Genomic DNA, 27,640 nt, shown 5'->3' on the forward strand with positions numbered 1-27,640 from the left:
CGAGTGGAACGTGACGCGGAAGGTAGCTGCTGTTATCGTTTCCGCCGCTGACTGCTTCCTGACTCTCGCATTAGACGCCTTCGGCTCTAGCACTAAGAACAGGCTTAGCGACTAGTAACCGTATTTGTTGAAATAGGCAAAGAGCTCGACGTGCAACTTGAGCCATACGTCAGCCCGCTGAGTTACTCAACGGATCTTCTCAGCGGGTCGCGATTCCGATCCGATTCATTCGCGAAGCAGCTGCCCTTGAGTCGTCAGGTCTCCTCGCGGAGGCGCCTGGGCAATTAAGCAATTTCCATTCCTCCTGGTGAAACTGAAAAGGCCTCCGGGCCAACAGTAAGAGAAGGATAAGGTTAACTTTCAGGAAGTCCGCGCCAATAATATCGTGCATTTAATTGGGAGCCGCAAAAAAATCTATGAAGTTGTGTAATTACTGGTAGGTACCACTAACTCTCGTATTGTTTCTGCGCAGCAGGACTGCATTCCAAGAGAGAGGGACAGCCTCTATAGTACACAATTAACATTTAGAGCTCATGTCTCACCGCTTAACACCAGGTAGACGTGGACTTCTTTAATTATCAAAGTAATAAAATAAAAAGCCTGAAAGCTAATTGTAAGCAATTGAATTTCACACCTACGCTCGAAGTGTTTTTTCCCGTTTTATCCCGGCTGAGGCTGTAATGTAGCACTACCATTCTGTGCTGAGCATTTCTAACTCGTTATGTTTGTCAAAATTCTACGAATCTATCTACGAAAATTCTACGACACGATTGATCGAAGTTTTTTAAGAGTCTAATCGGGAAATCTTCTGCTTTGTCTCAACCAATCAAAATTCTTAATTCCCGATAATATGTACGGCACGTCACTAACAATAAGAAACAGATTCTAAAGTGTACCTATGTATTTTTTAAGTCTAGTTTAAGATGCATGGGCTTCTAGTGATTGAGGTTCACTGTGAACTAGCACAGACAGCCAATATACAATTCTTGTCTATTTTTTCTGCACAATTACTTAGTATTTGGGTTCTAAAAATTGACTTAATACAATATAATTGAGACCAACACTACATTAATTCATATCTAGTGCTATAAAAACCAAGCTCGCAATAATTTGCATTATCACATTTATGAAATACTATTTAATGAAAATAAATATCAAATACACACTTATAGCATTTCACACAACTTCATCGATCGCACCCTAATGATACATCGTAATAGTTTTGTAGCAGGTCTCCGGACTAACTAATTTAAAATTTCCAAACTTTTTATAACTTTTCCTGTGAACATGTATTTGCACATAGCATTTTTTATTTAACTGAATTAGATGACGATAAAACAGAATTTCGTAGAGTAACAGTTTGTCGACTAGTTCTGATTTAGTCGATGGAGTTAACGGCTCGACTCATTGTCTACGCACTGTGCATTGAATGCAAGCCCTAGTCATTCGTTAGAGAAAATCATTGAAAGGAGTGCATCGCTGCGGTTGCGTTATTGAATTTGAAATCTATAGCAAATTGATTATATTAAAACTAGTACATAAAAGCTACTATTTCACATTAGTGACTCTTAAATTCATTCTAGTTACATAAATGGCAGACAAAAAAGGTATTTATACGTAATTTTTATTAAACCCTTTGTCTCAATTTCTATACAACTTTGACATCTGTAACGTCATTTCAAGGCCTAGAATTAATTGTTTTTGCTGACAAATACATTATTAAAATCACAGAAAAGTAAAAGGATCTGGTAATGCATTCAATTGTATGTTTCATTCTCAACAGAATGTAAAGTTGTAGATCTTACACTAGATCGATCGACCTGAAATCCAAGATGGTCGCTTTATTCAATTGAGACATTCCTTGAGAATATATGAACCAAATAAAGTTGTCGTAGTCTTTAAAACAGATTTAACAACATGCAGGTTAAAACGTGCCAACTATGTCGTATAAAATTTCTGTTTATCTGGTTAATATTTCAGAAATTGTCCAACGAGCATACCCTCAAATAAAATGTTAAAAAATACGTGCCTATTAAAATTGAGAGTGAAACGGAGTAGGTATTATTAAAATTAATATTGCCTGACTAAGCCTTCAGAATCAAATAATATTTCCAAACGATATCATTTATTTTTACATAAAAAGCAGTATGCAAATAATATTTATGAAGTCTAATGATTTTTGCACAACAAAATTACAAAAATCGGCCTTGAAATGTTTACAAATGTTGAACAGCTATTATCAGAGCTTTGTAGTTTGAGATTCTTAAAATATTTATATCAAAACATGGCCACATGAATTATAATAATAAATCTTCTTTATTAATTCAAAATCAAAAGAGTAAGGTTTTTTAAAGTATAACAAATTTTTTATTTTAATGAAAAAGTCAGGTAAAGTTCATTTACAATGTTTTTTATTTGGCTGTGTACAATAAAATAATAGTGTTTAAGAAAATACAAACAATATTATTAGCCACTGAGTTCAGTGGCTACAACTACAAGGTTCAGTCGTGATGTATTTATCGGATTGTTAGGGCAAAACTGTCTGATAGTAGTTCATTAAAATAGCAAAATATAATAATTTTTATATAATTATATTTTTATATAATTCTATATTATTACTTATATAAATTTTTTTTATATAATAATTCCTTTTTTTAGTAATAAATTTTAAATGAAACCATACTGAAATTAAACCAATTGAAATTTTGTAAGAAGAACATTTGTATTTTAATACCTAGTTTATTTTAGTAAAGACTAAATCAAAATTCATGATATATATACTATTTAAATTAGTAAAAAAAACATACAAACTTTATATTTATATCATATGACGTAAGTCAGATTACCTGTCCCTCTCTTGTAACAGTTTTGCCCTAGATCCGAAGTGAAACAGATGTTAATCCCCCGCCCCCCTCCCAGCGGCCGCCCCCCCTTCACAGGAGCCGTGCCGCCACCGCAGTCGCCGCGCGGCCGTCGACTAGTCATGACGTAATGATCAAATAGAATTTTCTTTTTTCTTTTCATTTTTTTAATGGAAATTTAGAGAAATTATATATATGATATGTGCGTAACGGCGTGTGGACGATCGTATGTGTTTATTGATTGTAACTTGTGCAAATGGTGGATTTTTGAAAAGGACACAATATATGACACAAAAAATCGTATTTATGTGTTTTAGTAAAATAATTTTTCTACAAAGACAATAATATTAGGAAATCCACCATTTGTTATTTAATAGAGCCAAGGAAAGTGAAAATGCTCAATTTAAATCCTTTGATCAAACAAGTTTCTTCCAATAGAATCTGTTCAAGTTCGAATTGTAACCCAGGAGCATGCCTAATAGGCATGGTTTTTATTGCCTAATGAGTAAATGAGGACATGGTTACCGGTCATCATATCAATTGGTACCCAGTGCCCATAGACATGAATGATGCTCTTCAAATTCTGATTTCGTCGTGGCCTAACAGATAAGACGTCTGGTGCATTCATACGTGTTGAGCGAAGCACCGGTGTTCGAATCTCAGGCGGGTACCAATTTTTCTAATGAAATACATACTCAGCAAATGTTCACGATTGACTTCCAAGGTGAAGGAATAACAGCGTGTAATAAAAATCAAACCCGCAAAATTATAATTTGCGTAATTACTGGTGGTTGAACCTCCTGTGAGTCCGCGCGGGTGGGTACCACCACCCTGCCTAATTCTGCCGTGAAGCAGTTAATGCGTTTCGGTTTGAAGGGTGGGGCAGCTGTTCTACCTATACTGAGACCTTAGAACTTATATCTCAAGGTGGGTGGCGCATTTACGTTGTGGATGTGTATGGGCTCCAGTAACCACTTAACACCAGGTGGGCTGTGAGCTCGTCCAACCATCTAAGCAATAAATAAAAAATTAAAAAATATGTCTATGGGCTCCAGTAACCACTTAACACCAGGTGGGCTGTGAGCTCGTCCAACCATCTAAGCAATAAAAAAAAAATAAAAAAAAGTATGGGCTCCAGTAACCACTTAACACCAGGTGGGCTGTGAACTCGTCCACCCATCTAAGCAATAACAAAAAAATCTGAACGCTTTGAAGTAGAATGGTTGTACCCACCCATGTCACCTCACAAGATGGCCAAGTAAAATATAATCAAAATCCTATTAACTTTGTTGGAACTTTAGTACATAAATATATCTTGAAACTCCATCACCCTCAGTCTAGAAACAACAAAAAGTCATTTTCACTTCCCAGACTCTTTAGTTAACCACATCATATTAAAAAATAAGTTGTAATTTAAGTGATTTTTGTCTTTTGAAAAAAAAATTACAATGAAAGCAATTAGAAATTCAAAAAGTTGAACAGGTTATTATTTTACAAAAGACAAAATGATGTTTTTCATTAAATGGCTAATATTTTATAACAATTTATTTCTTCAAAATTAATTTTGTTGACAGCTTATTTTTTATTATACCTTTTTCTGTTTTTATTTTATTTAACCTATTTATGATATTTACTGGCATTAAGTAAAGTTTATGAAATCTATCTACAATAACCAGTAAATGTTATATGACTAATTAATTTTGCTAGTTTTGCACTTACATTAAACAAGCAGGTCTCGTAATTTTATTTGAACAAAAAGAAAACTATATGCGATGCCTTCTTGTTGAGACATCTTGATTATTTTCTTTTTTTTTTTCTTTTTATTACAAAATTAATTGAGGTGTCGATGTTTGTTTTTGTTTTTTTCGTACATAGTTTTATAAGCTAATTACTTAGTGGATATTTAATTAATAAAAAAGTTGATGATCTGAAAAAAAATATTCTGTAAAATGTTCACTTTTAGCGAACATTCCAGTTTATGCTAACTAGCAAAAGTATTAAATTTTCTTGATTTTAAGTATAACCATATTTATAGTGTGTTATTTCCATCAATGACAGTTGCTGACCACCAAACAGCAATATTCCCTGCCACACTCTACTCACTTTTTTGTTTCTCACACACTCCTTTCCAAATGGAGCATCCAAAACTTGAATTTTATAGACAGTATGAGAAATATATTTTTCACATCATTGATTTTATAGGCAACTAAAGCTATACAATTATTAAGGCCTTATTAATGAATGTAGTACAAGACTATTTACAGCATATTGATTTTTAAATTGATTGCTTCAATCAGTTAAAACAGACAAAATATGATAAATGTATAAATAATATGATATAAATATGTTTCATAATAAGGCCATTATAGTTTATCTCCTTAACAAGTACAAAATTATATACTTCAACTAATCTCAAGATTAGAGGCTATCTAACTTACTTGACTTTTCTTGGTTCATTGAATTTCACAACTTGGAGAATATAATAACATTTTAAAATTATGAAACCTTACAATTAGAATTTGAATTTTTCGCATCATGGACGTAAGACTAAATGCCTCTGATAATGAGACTTGTATTTTTATATAACTTTGTGCTGAACACAAAAGATGTCATTTATTGAAATAATTACAGATTTGATAAAATTAAATAAATAACATCTTTATCTAAACTAAGAATTTGTGTTTACTAACTTTGAAAGGAAATCTAAATGGAGTCTTGCTTGAAATTTGTTTAGATTTTGTTTGTTTGTTAAAAGTTAAGTTCTAGGAGTGTTGTACGAAAGGTGGTGGTGAACAAACTGACAATAAGTGTGCGATGACGAGTACATCAATAGTGTATGGTTACAGTGGTGTAGTGGAAGTGGTCATGACAGTAACCCTTTGCTGGACCCAGAGATGCATCTGTATTACTTCAGGTTCCAAAGAACCTGAATTTCAATAACAGTTCTCATGGCTGAGCTTACAGCAGCATAGTTTATTTTACAAAGAGGGTCGCTCAACCTCACAGCACTCAATAAATAAAAAATAAGAATTACTTATGACCTAACAAATAATACTACAGATCTTATAAATTGAAATGAAGCCGGATTTATCTAAAACACAGCGACAAATCATTTTAATATTGTCTCCAGATATAAATTTGGAAGCTAATAGCAATAACACTGGAAATCCACTAATTAATGAAAAACATTACTCCTTTTGCATTTTTATTAAACTAGTCAGATGCCTTAAATGTCTCTTATTTCCTTAAGTTAGCTACAACACTATCTCGTAACTGGCATTCCTTTAAAACTTATCTGCTTACTTACATGAACATATTGTTTACAGTCCATGGGATACAAAAAGTTTTATTTCCAACATTTTAAGTAAGTAACTCTACGGTCATACTACCCGTAGAACTGTAGGTATCATCCTATACTGGACAAGAATTTTACTTACAATTTAAAACAGAGTCACTGTTCTATCAAAAATAAAAATGTGATCAACACCTACATTATAACCAATGTAATACATATCCGATACATATTATTGTCAGTTTATTTGTATTTTATCTATGTATATAAGTACAAGAATATCAAATTTTAATTTTCTTGTCGTTCGCGACATACAAATTAAAATTGCAATAACACCCTCAAGTTTTACAATAAAATTTCGAGACGTCGCTAATAATATAACAGCAGGTTTGAAGATATAATGAACGGGAATGATACAATGTTAGTTTGTGTGTGTTTAGGATAATAAGTAACGAATACAGATTGTTACAACCTAAACAAGCAATATAATTTTGGGACTTAATATTTATGAAATCGATTTATTTATTTTGGCCTGACTTTAAGGTGTAATCCAAATAGCAAAATGAGAGCTTGTTTTATTCAAAAAATTCGTTTAACTATTTGTTCCCATATTATTTTCGAAAACAAAAGGTATTGAAAGCAGCGCTGCGTAATCTGTATTCGCCTCTTGTCTGTGGTGTGGCATTTTGTGCCACAGACTATGCATGCTATAATAGGCTTTAACAGAAGGACAGGGAAGTATGGCAATTGTGAAAACATACATTCATTTCATTAGGCACATTAGAATTAAATGTTCAGTTTAGTTTTGTAACATAACCTTTTTAATACAAGTCGTAATTATGGTTATTTCATTATACGTAAACGCTTGAAGTGATATGACTTGATCTAGCCAGTTCAAACTGAATTTGAAAACATTAATCTTAAACAGTCGATCTAGTTAATTAAAACAACACGGTACTTATTGCATCTTGCGTGTTTCAGGCAAAATTACTCTCAAATAAAGTTCTTTAAAATTTCAATTCAGTTTCATACTATTCTATTTCATTATTTTTATCTTTATTTTTTTAAGGAAAACTGAAGCGTTTGCGAATAAGGAATGCAAAAGTCGCTAACTCCTACCCTCAGTTGTTGATCACCCGTTTAGTTTTGTGTTGCTAAGGCAAAGAATACCAGGATTTGTGGTAGAATTAAAAAAAAAGATGCTGTTACGAATTGTTTGCGCGAGCATGACATTCCCAGCCGGGATGTAGACAGGGTCCAATATTGTTTGCGGCATGTTGTTTTATTTGTGTTGTGTAGCGTTGCATGCTTCTGTGTCCTTCATAACGCACTTATATCATAATTTTTCGTGTAGTTTTTTTATTTTATTTTTACGCTTTACCGCATTCTCAAAACGCTTTCGAAGTTTGAACTGCAAAATTACCGACCTAAAGTTTGGTAATTTTTTTAATCAAACGACGAATCTTGGTACGCGACACAATGAAATAGTCGTTAGCTGTAATAATGTTAATGGAAATTAAAATTTTAAGTGTATGTTGATGCTATCTTACAACGTAAACGGATTTTGAATTTGGGAGACTTGCCGTGTACCTAGATCACTACACAGATCAGATCACTGGATCTTTGATGAGTTTCAACACTCCGTGTATGGTACAGGATGTGAAATATCCCAGCCAGTGAGAACCAAATACTTATAAGCGATTCGAAATGTAGTTTTATAACCGCGATGGTCGCGCAACAAACTCGAACCTTGCTATTTTCCAAAAAAATGTACGTTCACTCGCGATATTGGCAAAATATTAAATCAGTACAAAAATTGAGGATCACTTAAAGTAGAAGAAAGAGGTGCACGTCAGCAAGCACGCGTGCCGGCTCTATCCATGCGGTAGACTCTTGAGGCTTTGACATATGAGTGTTATTGGTTCTTTTCTGAATTTCACTTTTCATATTTAGTAAATTTTAACAATAAAGCAAATGAACGCAGTTGTCTTACTCTCTGGTGCTGTATATAAGAACTTGCAGTCGTTTCACATAGAGTGGCGACTATATTTCTGTCTACCCACAAGAGAATAAAGTCACCTTAATCTCCCAATTTCAAAATCTCACACAATATTTTAAAATGTTTTAAATGTAAATGATGATTCTTCTGTGTGATTGTTATTTTAAGCAATTTAATAATGAAGAACGCATGGTCACGTTGGCTTACGCACTGTCTTTTAATCTTTATAATAATAAAATGCTCAGAAGAATAACATACACTTGTTTGTTGTAAGACACTTATAATCGTACAATTCGATCGCTGGTTTGATATGTGCGCGTGTTAGACTGATCAGAGTTCGGCCACCTTATACTAAAATTAATTTCAATTTTGTTTATAACTTGGCGTGTATGTTAACTCTTAATTGTGAGTGTTCCTGAGCCGTCGTGATCATGTTAAATGAATTGCATCTGTAAATAACTTTGGTAGAAGACCAGCACATTGATCAGTGTTGTCTAAACCGATAAAATCTACCAAATTGTATTACTTACTATCACTGGATCCGTTAAAAAGGTCTTTCAAACAACGCTCTTCGTTTTTTTTTTGTTTTTTGTTTTTACAAAGAAAGTAAAGTCCTTTTTGTCTGATCCAAAGCATTGTCACTCCACTAATAAGTTTTTCAAAACACAGCTGTTTGTTTCAGTTTTCTTTTCCATCCCAATAATATCTATGTTTCGAAAAACTACCGTCGCGGATCCGACTTAGATTGACAGTTTTGACAGCTGTCAAATTGATTGTCTAGATCGCGTCAAAATTCAATTTAAGTTCAGTCCGTGAATGTTAATCGTGCAGTGTGACAAACGCGACGAGGGATTCCCAAAAGTGACTGAAGAAAAAATAAGAATTGAAATGTTTAAAATTGAATTGTAAAGTATTTATAACGCGGTGTCACGCAGCGCGGTCGGCATACAGTGGTCGCGTTGTATGGGCATCGCTTGTCGTTAACACTGACGTCGGTGGCGGGTCGCGCAGACGAAACGATACTTAGTAAATAATCTTAAACCGATTATGTCAGTCATAAAAATAAATCAGATATAATTCGTTTCCGCATTGGCCGTGTTGGGATTTAGACCCATAAGAAAGCTTAGTTCAGAATGTTGTGAAATCAGGGTTATAAACTTCAACATGGCGCCACCGTCACGTCAAGCGTGAATGTAAGGGCTTGGGTTGGGCGCGGCTCATTCGGCGTCCGACCGTCGAAGCATTCGCACCGCTACCGCAGACTCAAATGAGGTTTTGATCTACATATAATTTACAATTTGATGAACTCTGTAATTCAGCAATGTTACCCAGCTCGCTGTGTTTGAACGTTTGATGTTACGCATTACTGAATTATGTGTACTAAATGTTTTATTTCTCATCCTGGTTAGTTGATCGAATTGTTACGTGTGTATGGGAGCATTAGCTTGTGTGCTCGCCCACTGAACTAGCTGCAACATTAGCCGCTCACTGTCCGTACCGCCAGAGCCATAATGACAATCAAAACCTCATTTCCCAACGGTACTGTACCACATGCAATGAACGCAACTATAACTTTTGCTGGTCGCAATACGCGGGTAGTGTGAACCGTAATTGGAATGCGAAGGTTATTGTTGCGGTCAGTGCGGTGCGGGGGCTCGCAGGTAACGGTCGGGTTGCACTGCGCGATTTTGAAGTGCCAGTTGTTCCAGTGACCCCGCCACTCGGCGCTTACCCTCAACCGCAACCGCCGCAGGGACCGTTCCTGCCGGCGCCGCCCCACCAGGCCGCACCGCAGTATGGAGGTAAGAACGGACGCCGACATACTAGCACTACTTGTTCGGAACGCTTCTCGTATACATGCGACTGTTAAACATTTTTATATATCCTATCTTTCAAGTTGGATCAAACTGCACACGGTGTGCAAATTTAATTTAAAATCGGTTAAGTAGTTTAGGAGTCCATCGCGGACAAACAACGTGACACGTGATTTATATATATTAAGATTATGTAGGCAATTAATAGAAAAAAAATAGCATTGAATAAGTAGTTCACATTACTAAATAAATTAGTTATATAAAATATATTAGTTATATATAATATAAAATATAGAATTAGTCTTAGAGATAGTGTAATGAAAGTATGAAAATAAAGTGTTGAAATAAACATCGTAGTGGCGGGTTTTCCAGTGGCGGGCGGCTCCCCGTACGGCGTGACGTTCGGGGGCGCGGGCGCGGGGGCCGGGGGGGTGTACGCGCCCCCGCCCTACGAGCAGCTGCAGCACCACCAGGCCATCCCGGCCCTTAGCCAGCAGCTACCGGTAACCGCGCTTTGTACTCTTTGTTTTATATTAGGCAGTCAACATAAACAAATACAAAAAGGGTCTGCCCGCATAAAAGAGGAGAGCATGCGGCTAAGATACGGATGTTGTGATGGATGTGTGGAGTGACAAGAATCGACAAGATAAAGAAGTAAGTATATTAAAGGAAGTATGAAAGTAGCCCCGGTAATCAACAAATTAAAGAGCGGACGGTTAGCGTGGCATGGACATGTGATGCGTAGAGAGGAGATGCAAGTGACTAGGAGATATATGGAAATGTTAATGCAAGGTAGTGGGGGAAGAGGTCGACCGAAGAAGACACGGATGCAGTGTGTGAATGACGATATGAGAGAAAGAGGAGTGAGTGTTGAGCTGTCGGCTGATAGAAGAAAATGGAAGAGAAAAATTAGCAGTGTCGACCTTACCTAGTGGGATAAGGTGGAGGCAAAGAAAAAGGTTCCGTCCTGTGGCGCTCCCAGAAGCAGTCTGTTTGATGTTGAATCAGTATTTAAATAAAATCCAACTTCAAGTAGATTGTCCAGCCGAACACACTACGAACAGTCCCCCTCCCCTTAATGTCCCCCCAGCAGCATCCCACCCCTGCCTTACGTGGCAGGGAGCTTCTGCCCGGGTAGTGGGGTTCGTCCCGAGGACCTTTCCATGCCCCCGTAAAGGGTTACGATTACCCCGATTGAGATTGAGAAGTAGATTTTTTTGAATGAGAATTGTCTGTGTCGTCAGATGTACAGCCCGGCGGCGGCAATGTACGCGGCGGCGGCGGCGGGCTACCCTGGGTACATCGGCTACCCCGTGCAGTACTACCCGTACTACCCGGCCGTGCAGCCCTCCATCCAGCCGCTGCGCCCCACCATCATGATACCGGTAGCTATCCCCACACGCGGCTGCGGATGGCGACGTCTGCTTGTGCACAAAACCAGCCTCGCGGAGCAGCCTTCTTTGAATCTTTGAACAATAATTTATAATTTCACCACAAATCGCTGAGAGTGGCGGAGGCCTGCGGAATGGTGTCCGGTGCACCGTATCACGCGTCGCACACATTATTAAAATCGGTCCTTTCATTCAGGTGGATTCCAGGGACACACACCTACAGAAAAATTATATTAATTTAAAAGCTTACTTAGTCTAAAAAATAAATTTTTTGATGAACTTTTATAAATGCAGAGTGGTAATGCTTCCCTACAGAACGGGTTCGAAGCCGGAGGTCGGTTCGAGGGTCTGGCGCAGAGCCTGCTCCCCCCGCGCCCCCCGGCGTGCCCCCCTCCCCCGCGCACCTCGCCGCGCTGCAGCCGCACCAAGTGCTGTGAGTATACCGCGCGCCGAGGAGTCGGAGCCACGTGGACAGAACCCGAATCAAAAGATACCGTACACAGTGAATAGGTGGTCGGCCCGCACAGACGCCGTCACGTGAATACATTCCGAGTCCGCGACCGGCGCCCCTGTGAGCCGACCGTATGAACTATCAGAACTGCTTCTATAAACTGGGCGGAAAGCTTGAGAAATTAATTTAATTCTATACATATGTCCTCCAGTGGCGGCTGACCACCAGCTGCCAAGTGAACTGCCGCCGTGCCACTGTGTATCCACTTTAATGATTTCCTTTCCCAATGCCTCAATTCAAATTTCCCCTTCTCAGGCTTTTTCCCCCTAAAAATTTTTCGGCTGTAGCTTTTTATTTTGACCCTAGTGTAGTAACGCTAGTCCACCGTAGAGTCCATGAAAAAATAGTTCCGCAATTTACCGCAATATTTTAAGCTAGGTTTTACCCATGATTTTCCGCAATTTCCCCTTTTAATGTCTTCCACTTTTTCTCCCCCTATGGATCCTAATTTCCCCTCATTGTGGAAACACCGATGCCACTGCAGCTAAGATGATGATATTGTTTCAGGTGGCGCTAGTTATAGACGATAGATCATAATGTTGTCCCCGGGCCACGCCGGACGGTCGCACGCCCCCCGCTGCCTGCACAGCCCGCCTCGAGAAGACCCGACTAGTTATTGTACACAATCTACACGCAGGGCGGCGCCCCCGGCGTGCGCTACTGTATCTGCGGACTCACCGGAAGTAATAGTGGGCGTGTGAGGTCGCCGCACTCCCTGTAACAGCCATAAAGTTGGATGTCGGTGTGCGAGCGGCGCGCGGGCCGCAACACACTGTCGATCAAAGCTATCCAGAACAAACTATTTCATGAACAAAACGTAAATTCTCAGGAATGCTCACCGCATCACTATCACAACGGCTCACAGATGTGTACTCAGTACTGTCAACCGCGCGGCTTAGACTCTAGTAGAGTTGCGTCACATCCTCCTTTATGGTCTGAAGACTTGCGGCGCCCCCGGGGGGTGGCGGGGCGGCGCGGGGGGTGGCGGGGCGGCGCGGGGGGCGGCGGGGCGGCCGTGCAGTACTACGACGGATTTAACTTAGATTTATTAATCATTATCTGTACTGTGTGTCCCCGCGCCCCCCGCACCCCGGGCCCCGCGCCGCGCTCCAAATGTTTCAATAAAAACTTTGACCTCAAATGAGCAAAGTTAATTTTGGCATAAATGTGAAGCGTGTCGAGTGACCTCGGCCGGCAACCCGTTAGCATTGTTATTGACATTGCCGAGGGGTTGTAGTGGCGGTGCCGGCGGCGCGGAGTGAAATTTCAGGCAGTACATTTAATTACAAATTTCATTTATTAATAAAAAATATATAATTATTAGGAAAGGGGAAATAGCCATTTAGAAAACAGCAAAGTAAATCGGCTTTGTCAATATAGAACTGTTTTTTGAACCGCACGCGGGAGTGGCGCCCCCTCGCGGCCCCCTCTCCCTCCCCCTCGCGGTCCCTCCGCGGGCTCCTCACTGACTCGACCGGCTCCTAACTCGTACAGAAACGAATCTCCAGGATCAACATAGTGTTGAAATAAAATAAAACCATTTTGTTATCATAATTCAGTAAAACAGAAAGTTGTCCGCTTTCGAAATATTTCGTCTCTAGTGATGATACATAATATATTTTTTATTAATAAAACTCAAAAATGGAATATATAGTTATAAATGAATAAATATATTTAAAAACAAATGGTTGTGCGTGGCGTGCGAGTGAGAGAGAATGTTTTATTATTATTATTATTTTCGTTTTGTTGTCAAAACGTTTCTTGCGGAATGACAAACGCATCGAAAGACGTTCGAATCTCGTTATACTTGACATCTGTCAGCCGTGACGTCTGTCAAACCTGACAGCTCTGTGATTATTGCCCTTTGCGCTTGTGCAGCCGACGCGGGGACGGGCCCACGGACCGCAGCGGAAATGGATTTTTTTTGACGAATAAAATGTTGAAGATCGCTAATAAACAAAATTAACTTCGATTCGCAATTGACGATCCTTTTAATGACAATTTGCCAAAAGACGCGCGCGCGGACAAGTCTACGTCGTCAAAGAATCAAAAAAAATATTTATAGAAAATTGTTCACTCAATTTTTGGAAAATTAATAAACTGTATTAGCAATGAATTAAATAATGGACATATCTAGTAGCTAGAGCGGTTCAGTGGCCGAGTCCTGGCGGGACCGGGCCGCTCTCGCACGGAGTCCGGGCTCTGTGCTTTGAAACTAAAGAACGTGCTCACGTGTCACTTAGTTATATATTTACACAGTCAATGCTAGGAGCGACCGGATTCAGCGCTCGTGAAAACTTTATCTTGTAGATAATAGATACAATCTGTTCCCGTAAGCAAAATATATGTATTTGATGTTCAATGTTTCGATTGAAACATTTCTCTTGTGATCAACGACGTAGTTACGGAAAACTATTCGAATAAGTGAATCTCATTATTTTGTAACTATTTGATTTGAAAAACTACTAGCTAGTAACCCCCTAGTTGTGGCGAGCCCCCCTATTAATTTCAACTAACAAGCAGCCGTGATTGTGTTCAGCAGTGCTCTTGTGTGCTCACAGCGGCCGGCCGCTCCGCATTGTGTGGCGGGATAACTATGACAACAGCAGCTGTTGCGAGGTCCCGTGTACTTTATTTTGTTATGAAGTCGCCGATAGTCCTTGATTAAAAGTTTACGTCGGATGCCAAATCGTCTTTTCGCATTAAAAATGTACAATTTCCAAAAATATTCGAAAATTGAGTTAATATGCGGAATCATTTGGTATCACCAGTATTTTTCTCATAAATACTGTCAAAAGAGCGCAGTTTAGTTTTTTTTTTTTTGTTTACCTATATTTTGACTACTATTAACAAAATTAATACATAACTTTATATTACTTTAAAAGACAGATAATGTAACTGGTAAAAAATAAAAAAATAAATGTTGCAAAGATGATTAAATATTAAAAATACCAAATGTTAAACCTTTAAAAGATGCTCCTGTAAAATTAGTAAGTTTTGAGCTTCGATCAATAATAGTACTAGATTAAGGATCAGGAACAAAAATAAGACGCTCCAGTGGCCACGTTTGCAGACACGAAAACATCTTCATTTCTTAGAAAAAAGTTTAATAATGTTAACGACTTCAGTTTATTATAAACCTTAATACTTAAACATAAAGTTTAATTACCATTGCAAAATATATGTATTTAGGTCCTTTCGTCAGAAAAAGAATATTATGGAATAAATTTAAAATGTCACTTGAACATAAAAAGTCATCAGTACAAAAATATTTATTCTAAAATGATACTTAAAGCCTAATTTATAAGGTTAAAAATATTTGTTTAAAATTTCGTGCTTATTGTATTGTGGAACTAGATGTAGTTCTTGGTATTACATTTCAATGCTCAGAACACAGTAAGTATTGAAAGACATAGAGTTGCAGAATATACATATTTGTTTTAGATTTGTTTTGTATGGTTGCAACTATTTTTGACCGATTCAAAAAAGTAGTAGATAATACTTTACATTGCCGCTATTACAACAAATAGGTGATAAAAAATAAAATTGAATAAAGTAAAAAAAATATGAAAGGAAACACGAAACATGTTTTCCACGTATTCTTTATACAGAAGTAATTAAAACAATAATGTAGGTTTAATTACCTTTAAACAGATTCAGTTTGTTATAAAGCTGTCTTTTAGAAGTCATTTTTATATGAGCGGTTTCTTTTTTACAAATATAATGTAATCTTATATCAATGAATTTTTCTATAATCAGTTTAATTTAGGCTTATTTTATGGCTGTGTTCGTTTCCCCCAGAAAACAAATCCTTTTCAGCATATACGCTTAAAATATTTACACATACATATAAAGTTGTTTTTAATACTTTTTTGCATTGATTTGCCACCACCATTGAACAATTCTAGAATTTTTATAAGGGTTCTATATTTCTTCTCCTCTTTCTTTCGCGACAATATATATCCATTGTGCACAGCGACAAGGGGCTACTAGGAAATCTACAAACAAAAATAACATTATAAAATAACAAAACTACTCTATGCATTCCCTGTTCAAGAATTGGTGATGTTTGTTACAATAGTTGGTGCCTTGTTGCAAACATTGGCCAAACAATTACAATATTCGTAAATTGTGTTTTATTTACAATATAATTGTGTTTATTATTTTATGAAAAACACTTAATAATATAAATTTACCAAAAAAAGATATTCCTTCCAAAACCTTGGTGTTACGGTGGTTTTTTACTCAGTTTTTGAACGCGCATTGCAGCGTTTTGACGTCTTAGTGTTGGCTATGATTGGACCATACTAATTTGAAATAAGACCACAAATTTATTTGTGGTCTTATTTTTCGGGCCGTTTTTGAAGCGCTAATCGCGAATCTAGTAGTATTATTGATCGAAGGTTTTGAGATTATACAGTTTTTAATGCGAAATATAGGATCATATGACGTCACGAACCGACTGACAGTTTACCCGAGATCGCAACTAATATTGAATGTGTGACGTTTGAGCCGAGCCGGGACGGTTGCTTAGTGTTGGAGGGGTCCGTCTCGCGGCCTGCACTCGTTGTATGTAGTCTTGTTGTTAAATGTATATTTTTATGTTCCTTTGATCGCGTATATGTACTATGAAATCATGTAAACGGAAGTACACCAGTTGAAGTTAATTATTTCTTGTGTCCTGTAAATTGGATTCAATTGTAAATCTAATTTCATTTCTCGGCGGCGCGTCCTGAAGATGCGGCGCGCCCTCCGAGCGATGACTGATGACTTGTGATTTAATGTACATTAGTATAACATTCCGTTTGAACTCTGCAACTGAATCTCATCGAGAACTCCATATCAAGATGTATCTAAGTGACCTTCGTCGTTAATAAAGTGAATAATGTTCTTCAGTTAAGATTCCAGTGCGCGTATTGAACATTACATCAATTGAATATGCAATTTCAAAAAGGGCACATCCATGAAAATGTAAAATGTTCAGGAAATGAAAAATATTGATTATTTTCTAAAGCAGTGTAAAATTTAAAATATCAATTTTTGAGATATTTTTTAGTGTTAATTAGCAATTGAAAACGTATTTGACAAAATATGCGACATGTGCCCTTTTCGAAATTGCATATTCAATTCTAACTGCGATCCTCACGAATGCATTTATAGATTAATAAAATTTTATCATCTATCAAGGATCCAAAACTTTAATATTATGACAATTTTGTTATGAAATATTGTAAGCGCTGACTTGATGCGCGTTCAAACTATGAAATAGTATCAAATGTATATTGTAGGTGGTCGGCAGGCGACTGCAAACGGATTCTTCATGTAATTGAATACAGTTTGTAAGTGAAAATGCGTTTTGCTCAATCGCGGAGTATGGGTACAGTCGCGTGCAATATATAGCATAATTATTATTTTGTTTCCAATAAAATCAGATAAAAAGACAAATGTTTGTTTCATTCATTGTTGATGTTTCCGAGGCGGACAGGTTTTTTTTATTTTTTTACTAGCTGACCTGGCAGACTTCATAGTGCCTCAATCGATAATTATAAGACAAACTTTTGTATAAAATAAACTTAAACAAACAAAAGGAATCGTCCGTCACATCAAAAGAAAAACCAAATTATTATTTTTATTTAATTCCGAGCATTTTCATATATATTTACCTTTTAAACCTTATCTGGACTTCTACAAATAATTCAAGACCAAAATTAGTCAAATCGCTCCAGCCGTTCTCGAGTTCTAGCGAGACTAACGAACAGCAATTCATTTTTATATATAGAGATTGCTTAGATGAGTAGACGAATTCACAGCCCACCTGGTGTTGTGGTTACCGGAGCCCACGGACATTTACAACGTAAATACGCCACCCATCTTGAGATATAAGTTCTAAGGTCTCAGTATAGTTACAACGACTGCCCTACCCTTCAAGCCGAAACGCATTACTGTTGCACGGCAGAAATAGGCAGGGCGGTGGTACCTACCCTTTCGGACTTACAAGTGATCCTACCACCAGAAAAAAAACAGTTCGGCGTTGAGACGACCACAGAGCGTCCCTTGTGTGGAGAATACTTACCACTGTCACCCGTCACTTGAGGAAGGAGAGTCCATGTAGGTAGAAAAATAAAACTCAGAAATAGCAAAATGAATGGCACATTTATATTTAATTAATATTATTTATTTTTATAATTAGACCTTTCTTGTAATTATATCATTTTTATTCTATGCATTTGAATTGTAAAGAAAAATATATCAAATGCTCTATGGTACAGTGTTGGGCTGCTAGTGTTGCCATTATAATAAAACAGAAAAAAAACAAAAAAATAATAATAACAAAAGCCTCATTTTGTACAATCTCCAGGATGTAGCGGCGGATGAGTGCCACATTTATTTTATTGACCATTCATAAAAAAAATCTGAGCATCAAAATATTGCGAAAATAAATTACAGATTTACGCGTACAGATTACAAATAATTATAAAAAAAAAACTCTTATAAGATACGACATACGCAGTACGCATAGACAACAAATTATAGATAAAAACTTAATTTTACGCTAAAAAATGGAAGAAAGTCAAACTAAAACTACGAACGTTCTGAGAGTGATTACAAGCTATTGTCGGATGCGCGCGGTCCGGCCGGCGGCTGTCCGCGCCCGACGCGGCGTCCGCCGGCCGGATCCGGCCCTAGCAGATGTCGCTCGCCGTCCGCGCGGCCAACAGACTCCTCAGTGGACTGTCGATCTTAATGCGTTGCAATAAAGAATATATGGATGTTTCATACTATACGTCGCATTGACTATTTATTAAATATTGTATAAGAATGTACGGGAGTTATATTTACGCGACATGTGAATATAACTGGATTCAACATGGGTAACAAATAAAGCTCAACCAATAAAGTTTCTAAACTCGATCCATTCGATCGTAAGTGTTCTGCTGCCGCCGGATCAGTTGAGGTTCGTGAGGCCTTCGATTTGACACTCGGAGCCCGCGACACAGTACAGTTGGAGTCCGAGTGTAAAATCAAATCACGGAAAAGCAGCCGTTTAAACATTAAATGAAAAAGTAATCTAACAATACAACTTACCGCTATATAATACAGAAACTTATACATTGAACAGAACATCTGCCGCTGCGGCTGACTCACTGAGGTGCGCGGTCCTATACCGATATTGTTTAATTTAAAAAATAATCAAAATATTGACATGTGGGTCCCGCGGCCCCCCCGGTCCCCGCCTGCGACTGGGCTGGGGGACCTTCAGGGAACTAAATCTTACCAAACTCTTAACTCGATCTGATCTCATGTATAATCATATTATTCTTTGACTGACTGGGTGAGTGAATAGGTCTAGATCTCCAAGTTACATCACGAGCCGGACCGAGCCCCCGGGGGCGGCGTGCCTCCCGTCTCCACCCGCGCGATCAACCAATAACACGGTGAGCGATTTAATTTAATAATTAAAATAAATATTTATTTCAACGACTCTACCGAAGCCGACTGCCAACTTTATACTTTACTCGTTATAACTAAACAACTGGTCCAGTACAAATTGTAATCGTGCGCGGACGTTGCGACGAGCGGCGAGCTGCCCCCACCCCCAACCCCCCGGCACGCGCTGCGGCCCCGGGGCATCACTCCAAGAGTTCTCACCAAAATTATTCTCATTGAAAATGCAAAAAATGTCACAGTGATGTGTGCCGAGAGATATTTGTGCAACAAAACTATGTCCCCCTATATTGTCACGTGCGAACATGACGCGGCCCCCCGGGGGCCCGCGCTGTACTCTCTAATGAGCGGTACTTTTAGTCTGATTCGGGACCCAACGTGAAAATAAATCTAAAAAAATCGACAAAATTCGATTTGAATTTCACTGGAGTTTTTGTACAAAAATAATAAACAAAACTTAAGTACTTTCTTAAGTTAGCAGCCGCTCCTCCCACGCCGTCACGCTGCGTCACGCGTCGTCACAGGCGCGACGCAGCGTGACGGCGTGACGCGCGTCACACTGATTTAACGTAAACTAAGATTCCTTAGTTGAAATAATGATTGATGATTGAAATATGATTATCATAGTTTCAGTTTCAAACAAATACAAATGTAAATGTGTAGTCGCTGGGCGAGCGCCTGTCGCAATAATAATGTAAAAAAACCTCTTAATTAAAGATATCTTCTCCTTAATTTATAATTATATATAATTATTGTAAAAGTAACTAAATCAATATTTTACAGATTTCTGAAATCGTGCAGTCGACTCCGCGCGGCCCCAGAATGTGGCTACGTGTGGTGAGGTCCGCGGGCTCCTCCCGACACCGAGCGGAATGTCACGAGCGCGGCGCGCGGCGTCGCTCGCGTCCCGCATGCGTAACATCGATCCTCGTACACAAAATACGATTTACTTGATTTTTTAATAAATTTCAAATACTTTTTTAACACCGTCAATAGTCACAGCAATGAAAATGTAAAATTTCATATATATAATATGTATATACCTATGTATATTCCTATTTACTAATATTGTACACACTTATGTACTAAACAAGTCCGATGTTCACTGAGCACTGCCGCGGGGGGGGCGCGACGCCGCTGACGCCCCCCAACGCCCCCCGGCCGGCCCCCCCACCGGCGCTAAGGGGAACTTAATATATTATATAAATACGCAATGTATCCCATTCTCCCGATCAACAGGAAATTTAAAAGTAAAATTAAAATAAAAACTTAGCAACAGAACGAACACAGTCGTCAGTGTCCGGTCGCGGGGCTGGCGGCGCCCCTACAGCGCGCGGGGGGCGGCGCCGGGGGGCAGTGCCAGTGCGGCGGGGGCGGGGGACGCGGGGGGCGTCGCTATTGCTGCGGGGGGCCCGTGGGGGTTGGCCCGGTAGTTGTCCCATACCCTGCAATACAGTTTTATTTTATTTGTATTATTTATTTATTTATTATATAATTTATAGTTTTATTTATATTATTTAGTTTACTATTATATTTTTTTGTGTTTCAAAAATATTTAAAATATCCCATACTTAAAAAAGTAAAATGCACCCAAATCTAGAAATCTCTATATATAAAACTAAATTGCTGTTCGTTAGTCTCGCTAAAACTCGAGAACGGCTGGACCGATTTGGCTAATTTTGGTCTTGAATTATTTGTGGAAGTCCAGAGAAGGTTTAACAGGTAGATAAATATGAAAATGCTCGGAATTATATAAAAACAAACAATTTTGTTTTTCCTTTGATCCGTCGGACGGATTCCTTTTGTTTGTTTTAAGTTTATTTTATACAAAAGTTTAGGTCTTTTATTTATCGATTGAGGCACTACCAAGTCTGCCGGGTCAGCTAGTTATTAATAAGAAATGTAGTGAGAGTGCGATAGAGAAGTAGAGAGTGGGTGACGTACGGGCATGGGCTGGTAGTGCTGGAGGGGGGCGGCCAGGAGTTTGGGCGCCTCCTCCGCCTTTTCTTCTTCGCGTCGCTTCAAGCACGCCGCTTTAGGATTTAGATTGCGTTCTGAAAGAGTAACATGGAAATTTTAATAATTGAACTATTTTTTATTGCTTAGATGAGTGGACGAGCTCACAGCCCACCTTGTGTTGAGTGGTTACTAGAGCCCGTAGACATCTACAACGTAAATGCGCCACTCACCTTGAGATATAAGTTCTAAGATCTCAAGTATAGTTACAACTGCTGCCCCACCCTCAAACCGAAACGCATTTTGCTTCACGGCAGAAATAGGCAGGGTGGTGGTACCTATCCGTGCGGACTCTCAAGAGGTCCTACCACCAGTAATTACGCAAATTATAATTTTTTCGAGTTTGATTTTTATTACACGATGGTATTCCTTCACCGTGGAAGTCAATCGTGAACAATTATTGTTAAGTACGTATTTCATTAGAAAAATTGGTACCCGCCTGCGGGATTCTAACACCGGTGCATCGCTCAACACGAATGCACCGGACGTGTCTTATCCTTTAGGCCACGACGACTTAGAACTACTGCGTTCAGCCGGTGCCTTTCCAATGCCTTTTTCGTCGCTTACCACCGACTGTCAAATTAACTTCCCCCAACCCCCCGGTGCATCCCCCGCCTTACGACACGTCCTTCTTCAAACGAGTTCTGACCGCCACGCTCAGGGGGCGGGGGGCGACCCCCCGGGTGTTAACAGTCACTACGATACAGTAGCGGCGGGCGCACCAACCTCTGACTTGTTGCTCCAGCGTCATGATGACTTCGACGGCCATGTTGAGGATGCCCAGTTTGGTCTGCGGCTTGTCGCTCTTGAGATGCGTCATACACATCCTGCCCAGCTCCTTCAAGGCTTCGTTTATGTCCCTTATCCTTATCCTGTAAATGTGGGGTTAGAATTTGTCATCGCTCCTGTAGCTTGGCGCCCAGTGCTACTCCCACCGAAGTATACAAACGTATTCCGACGGTGCGAGTTCACCAGATAGTATTTAAACCAATCTAATCATGACTTCATTGAATATCTAAGTGATCTACTAACGCGTCTATGGTTCGATAACCGCAATGAACGCGCGGGGTCACAGTGTGTTAACTGAAGATTTGATAAAGCATTTTCCTGGACCGATATTGACCGTATTATGCAGCGCGTCAATCGGGCCCCTACTCAAAGTTCCACCACCCTCAACCGAATCACAGTAACAGACATCATATGTATTAGACTACTAACAAAAATACAAAACTTAGGAAAACGATATTACTTTTCGGGGCTCTATAGTTAATTAAGAGTTAATAATATGACATACATCAATTTTAACTAATGTTTCAATGTCTATGGACAACAGTTCCCGAGCATCACCAGTAGCGATACTGGACTCGCTATTTTTTCTTTCTCCTACCTATGCTGATAGCCTTGAGAGGCTATTTCAGGTTCTTAACGTGTAGGTGAGCTCACGCGGCTCAAACCGGGAGTGTTGCTAACACCGGCCCTAGCGAGAGCCGGGCTTCGCAGAATCTACCACCTGATCGGAAACGCGACTGAGAAGATCCGGCGAGAAACTGCGGATCTCGCTAGCAGCAGCATAGTACTTGTAAACTTAAGTACAAAGCCTATCGGTTAGTTTGTTTAAGCTTGTTTGCATACACACGTGTGCCACTTGACAAGTACCATACAACTACTGCGCATGCGTACAAGCTGTCTCTACAAACTGCGAGACGACACAACTCACAATATATTTGATTCCCTTAGTATTATGACTCTATATCGGGAATTCCCAAACTTATTTTGTCTACTGCCCACTTTGAGAATAAATTCTTTTTAAGCGCCCCCAGTGTGTCAGTGTTTAAGAGTGATGAATTTACAATTTGCCTCCAAGCCTCTACACCACACCCCCATTTTTTTTCTGGGTCTCTTACCGCCCCCCTTTATGCCTGCAGCGCTCACAAGGGGGCGTTTCGCCCACTTTGGGAAAGGCTGCTCTATATAATTTGACAAGTGTACGTAGTTTCCGGTATTAAATAATTTAGTTTGATTCTTAGTTCGTTTGTTTTGTGAATTTACTATATTCCGGATTACGTTTCAATTATTTCAGCATCTGAAGACAGTGTTCGAGTGTTGTAATATTTAAGACTAAAACAAGTCAAGTCGGTCCATTGTGTGGAGTGGTGCGCTCACCAATCAGAAGTATGTATTTGTGCGGACGCGACTCTCGCATTCAGTGGTGATCGCGGATTCTCTTTAAATAGCACTAGCTGGCAAGAGGAGGCTGCAGAGACGAGAACTTACCTCTCCCTCGCGTTGTTGGCCTGCCGCCTCTCTTTTTCCCTCAAAGCCTTTGCCTGTGGGTCCGCCTCATCATCCCCTTCGTCCGCTGATGAACAACTGACGCCACCAAACAATACCATTGAGTTTCGATTTGTTTTGTAAGACTAAACTGATCCCAGCGTCGCTACGACGCGGAGGCCCGTGGACATCGGCCCTCATCAAGTCGCTCTCTGTTCATTGCATTTTGTGAGAGCTCAGAGTCACAACACTAAATCGGCGTGAGAAGAAGAACGCAAGATCACTTCAATACCAGTTAATATAGAAAACAATTACATTTATCAGGAAACTTGTCTTTGCAAATTTACGAGCTGACATTACAAAGGAGATGAGTTTTCAAATTAAACTACCCGCGAAATTGAACGTTCGTGACGTCACAGCGTAGCACGCAGAGGACGGTTAGAGATTTCCGAACAAGAGGGCAGCACGAGAGGGGAGGGGACAGGGGGCAGACACATTGAAGCACAAGAAGAAAGCAACGAAACAGTGGAGGACTATTTTGAAACCATAATTTCGACAAGTAATTGGACGAAAAGATGGGCCGGCAGTTTGAGTGCAAAAAAAAATCTCACAATTTGAATCCTAAAATTTTAATTCAATTAGAACTCTCAATAATGCAATTAGTTGGGTATTTGAATTTTTCGGCCATGTTTCTTACCGGAAATATTTAAAAAATAGACTGAATCGGAGAATGAGATGGAACGCCAGTCCGGGTGCCGCGCGGGGTGACGCAGCAACATTACCACGGCTGCGATAGTTCCGAGCTCCACTCATTACTATCTCTGAACTTCTGAACCGGCCGATAATTCGCTGATCGTGCGTAAACTTACTTCGAAGAGCGCAATACACCAATAGAAGAGTCACGTACACGCCCCCTCCCCCACCGTTCACTACTGCGCCAGTGGAAAGCTTAAAAACTACAAACCGCACTCTTGAGCAGACCTCCCCCTATGGGGACCCATTGCACCACCCCCGTGGGCGGACCACTCCCGCTTTTGGGGAGTTTTTAAAAGTCGGTCCTTCCCCGCTTTGGTCTTCACCATATGGGGAGCCCAGAGCGGGTGAGCGCCATCAATTGTGCCGTGCCCCCCTCTAACTTGTAAAAGGGGGACCACGGCATAGGGCCGGTGGCGGGCCCTATCCGGTTCGCTAGCTGTTGTTTGCTTGATGTATATAGTGTATAGTTAGTTTTAAGTAGTTGTAGATTAGTAGTTAATTTAGTTTGTAGGAAACAAAAAATCAAGCAGATGACAGCACGGCGCACACTCCTGACCAGACTCAAGCCAACGTGTTATGTCTAAGTACATATAGATGTAAATTGCGACCGATAGCACGTTGCGAACAGCCCTCCTCCTATCTCACCCCTGCCTTTTCTGGCAGGGAGTTCATGTCCGGGCAATGGGGATTGCCTTAAGGCCCGCTCCGTGCCCCCGCAAGGGAGCACGATGACCCTTCTTAGAGCAGACCAGATAGACCTAAGATCTAGCTCCTAGCGCCTAGGACCTTAGTTAACACACTGCGACCCGCGGGATTATTGCAGGCCTCGGTTCGGATGTTGTGTGCGTATGTATAATAAATCAATTTACAATATTTGCTTTCAATTATGGCGATGTATTATTTAAACTACATAATAGTTTCCAATAGATATTCTCGCTTTTTCAAACACCTATAGTTTATATGTATATATGTAGATTAATCTTTGTAACAATTAAATATTTTGTTCCAAGTGGGGACACCCTGTACAGGCGCGGCCCCCGGGGGCACGCGGCCTCCATCCGACCCGAGACCCTAGGGCTGGTAAAGTTACCGGCTGAAATGTAGGAATACACTTGTTAGTACGCAGTTAGTACGCCTCCAAACCTCAAATATTGGTTTATTCGCCTCCGTCCAGATATATGAGGTTCGTGAGCGCACGAGTGAGGGGGGCTCGGCGCGGTGGAACAGTTTGTAAATAATCAAACCTCGCTCTTTTAGAAATGACAACGGCTTACAATGGATGTTAATGAAATTATACGTACAAATAAATCATTGACATGAACACTCTAAAAACTAGGGAATTTCAATATAAACTGTGTTCCATTATTTTGAACAAAAACTCTACTATTATCGGGCTCATTTCAACTTCATCACTAGCCCCGTTATTGCGACCCAACCTCGCCCCCCTGCTCGACCGCGCAGCCCCACAACCCCGCCCCCGGTCCCCCCGGTACCCATACGGACCTCTCCCTGACATTGTTGGCCTGGCGGCGCTCCCTCTCGCGGGCCGCCTTGGTGTCGGGGTCCACGTCGTCCTCGTCGGCGGACGAGCAGCTGCCACAGCGGGTTAAATCATATGTTAACATCTTAACAGTTTTAGTGAAAACTTATTGTATTAGTTTATTCATTTTATAAACGACTTCAAAACATCTAACTCATTAAAACTCTATAACTACTAAACCGAAACTAATCAAAGCTGGTCAAGGGAAGTTTTGTTTGACATCCCACAACGGCCCCCACCCCGGGGGGATCCAACGCATCTCATCCGACATTATAAATCCACATGTTCTGAAGTCGTTTTTAAAAATCTTAAATATTAATTCTCCTTACGATGGCAGACTTGATGAGGGCCGACCGGATGATAAGTGGCCACCGACGCCTACTGTCATCGGTATCGTACCAGGTCCTGCCATTGCGCTGCCAACCGTCAACTCAAATTACACATCGACAATCAACATTCATTAGCGTCGCGCGTCACTGGCCACGCCGCAAAGTGAACTGTACTGCTTGAAACATTAGGTCGAAGTTACGATTCAATGGTATTCCCAGCTGAAGGGTGTACCATCGACAGAAATATTAGTCACTACTAATGTATGTTAGTAATTGTGATAAGACATGGTTTTATTTAAACTTTACAATGTATATTAGATTAGAGCTATAAACGAGACAATGTATATCGATAAATACAAATCATATTGACGGTTATGAACATCGATCGATGACGATATCTCTGAATATTATCTGATAAAGATTACAGTAACAATAGAAACACAAACAGTTCGAAATAATTCAATTATAAATCTCAGATAATCGAGAAAGACAAGTTTCGTGAGAAAAATAATTGGTTTTTCCGATTAATTGGTTTCATAAAAACTTTACTTCACAATTCACAGGTTTGTTGAAATTTAATCATTCATTTTAAATGAAAAGATTTTAGCTCGTAATACCAACCCAAGGGTCATAGATAATATGTAACAATATTTCACAATCAGTTTTGTACACAGACGAATTATTGAGTTCAGAATTGATAAGAGGTGGGGGCGGGGAGGGGGCGGTCGAGGGGCGGGGGTGTAGGCAGCGGAGTACGGTTCTGGTTTGTTAATAAATTTACAGATGTTACGGATATGTTCGACGAATCAATAGTTTAGTTAACGAGTAAGGGAAGGAGTCAGTTTTAATGTAGGACGGAGGGGGAAATCAACTGTAGGCGTATTTATGTGTGTGTGTGGATACGTACTATCTCCGTGACCGTTTGTTGGAGGGAGGTTTGTGGAGGGCGAGGTCGGCTGATCCTGATGACGAAGGCTTCGAGTCCAGACCCGAGTCCACTGGTTCTTTACGTTTTTCTGTAAAAGCATATTTGAGTTGTGAGTCGGTGTGCGCGGTCGCTTCCAGGTAGGTACAGTGGCGCGTGACTCACTGGTGCTGGGCAGGACGTGGCGCTCCATCTTGACGGGCGGCTCCCCGTGTAGGTGAGCGGCGACGGCCAGGCGCGCCGCTGTGGACAAAGGGCGGGGTCAGCGCGCCGCTCGACATGCAGTGGACGGGACGGGGGGCGAGCGGGGGGTTGGGGGGGACAACGTACCTGGCGGCGGCTGGTGCAGCTCGTGCGGGTACAGCTCGGGCGCCTCGGCGTGGTTCCGCAGCACGTTGATGGCGTCATCCAGGCGCTCCTCCATACGCGCCCCCTGCGTCAACACACCCACGTCACACTCAGTGTTGTAGCTGTAGCTTTTGCAGACGT

General features: G+C 40.1%; 2 protein-coding genes across 12 annotated transcripts in view; one reads left to right on the top strand and one right to left on the bottom strand.

The window, feature by feature from the left end:
• The first annotated feature begins 1,445 nt into the window (after nucleotides 1–1,445).
• On the top strand, nucleotides 1,446–17,313 carry LOC114252508 (uncharacterized). Of its 2 annotated transcripts, none has more exons than XM_028186988.2 (6): nucleotides 1,446–1,607; nucleotides 9,862–9,954; nucleotides 10,324–10,469; nucleotides 11,211–11,351; nucleotides 11,673–11,790; nucleotides 12,376–17,313. In XM_028186988.2, exons 1-6 carry the CDS (start codon nucleotides 1,592–1,594, stop codon nucleotides 12,396–12,398), a joined length of 537 nt encoding a protein of 178 aa, XP_028042789.2. In that variant the 5' UTR covers nucleotides 1,446–1,591; the 3' UTR covers nucleotides 12,399–17,313. The 2 variants fall into 2 exon arrangements, with proteins under 2 accessions (XP_028042789.2, XP_028042790.2); XM_028186989.2 differs by having other exon boundaries at nucleotides 10,339–10,469.
• Nucleotides 17,314–18,002: 689 nt separating this feature from the next.
• The window catches only part of da (transcription factor daughterless), a 42,499-nt gene continuing 32,861 nt past the window's right edge, over nucleotides 18,003–27,640 (bottom strand). For 7 of the 10 annotated variants that reach the window (XM_089734524.1, XM_028187141.2, XM_028187136.2 and 4 more), the window contains 8 exons: nucleotides 27,482–27,584; nucleotides 27,317–27,394; nucleotides 27,134–27,242; nucleotides 26,227–26,313; nucleotides 25,861–25,950; nucleotides 22,057–22,202; nucleotides 21,259–21,368; nucleotides 18,003–20,759 (listed from right to left, as the gene is read on the bottom strand). In XM_089734524.1, the coding sequence (XP_089590650.1) occupies nucleotides 20,571–20,759; nucleotides 21,259–21,368; nucleotides 22,057–22,202; nucleotides 25,861–25,950; nucleotides 26,227–26,313; nucleotides 27,134–27,242; nucleotides 27,317–27,394; nucleotides 27,482–27,584 (912 nt within the window). In that variant the 3' untranslated portion in view covers nucleotides 18,003–20,570. Of the gene's footprint in view, nucleotides 20,760–21,189; nucleotides 21,369–22,056; nucleotides 22,203–23,604; nucleotides 23,701–25,860; nucleotides 25,951–26,226; nucleotides 26,314–27,133; nucleotides 27,243–27,316; nucleotides 27,395–27,481; nucleotides 27,585–27,640 lie in introns of those variants that run through there. The other 3 variants (XM_028187137.2, XM_028187138.2, XM_089734518.1) reach the window with 3 other exon arrangements.

The sequence above is a fragment of the Bombyx mandarina genome, chromosome 02 (assembly GCF_030267445.1).
Source record: "Bombyx mandarina strain Sakado chromosome 02, ASM3026744v2".
NCBI lineage: Eukaryota > Metazoa > Arthropoda > Insecta > Lepidoptera > Bombycidae > Bombyx > Bombyx mandarina.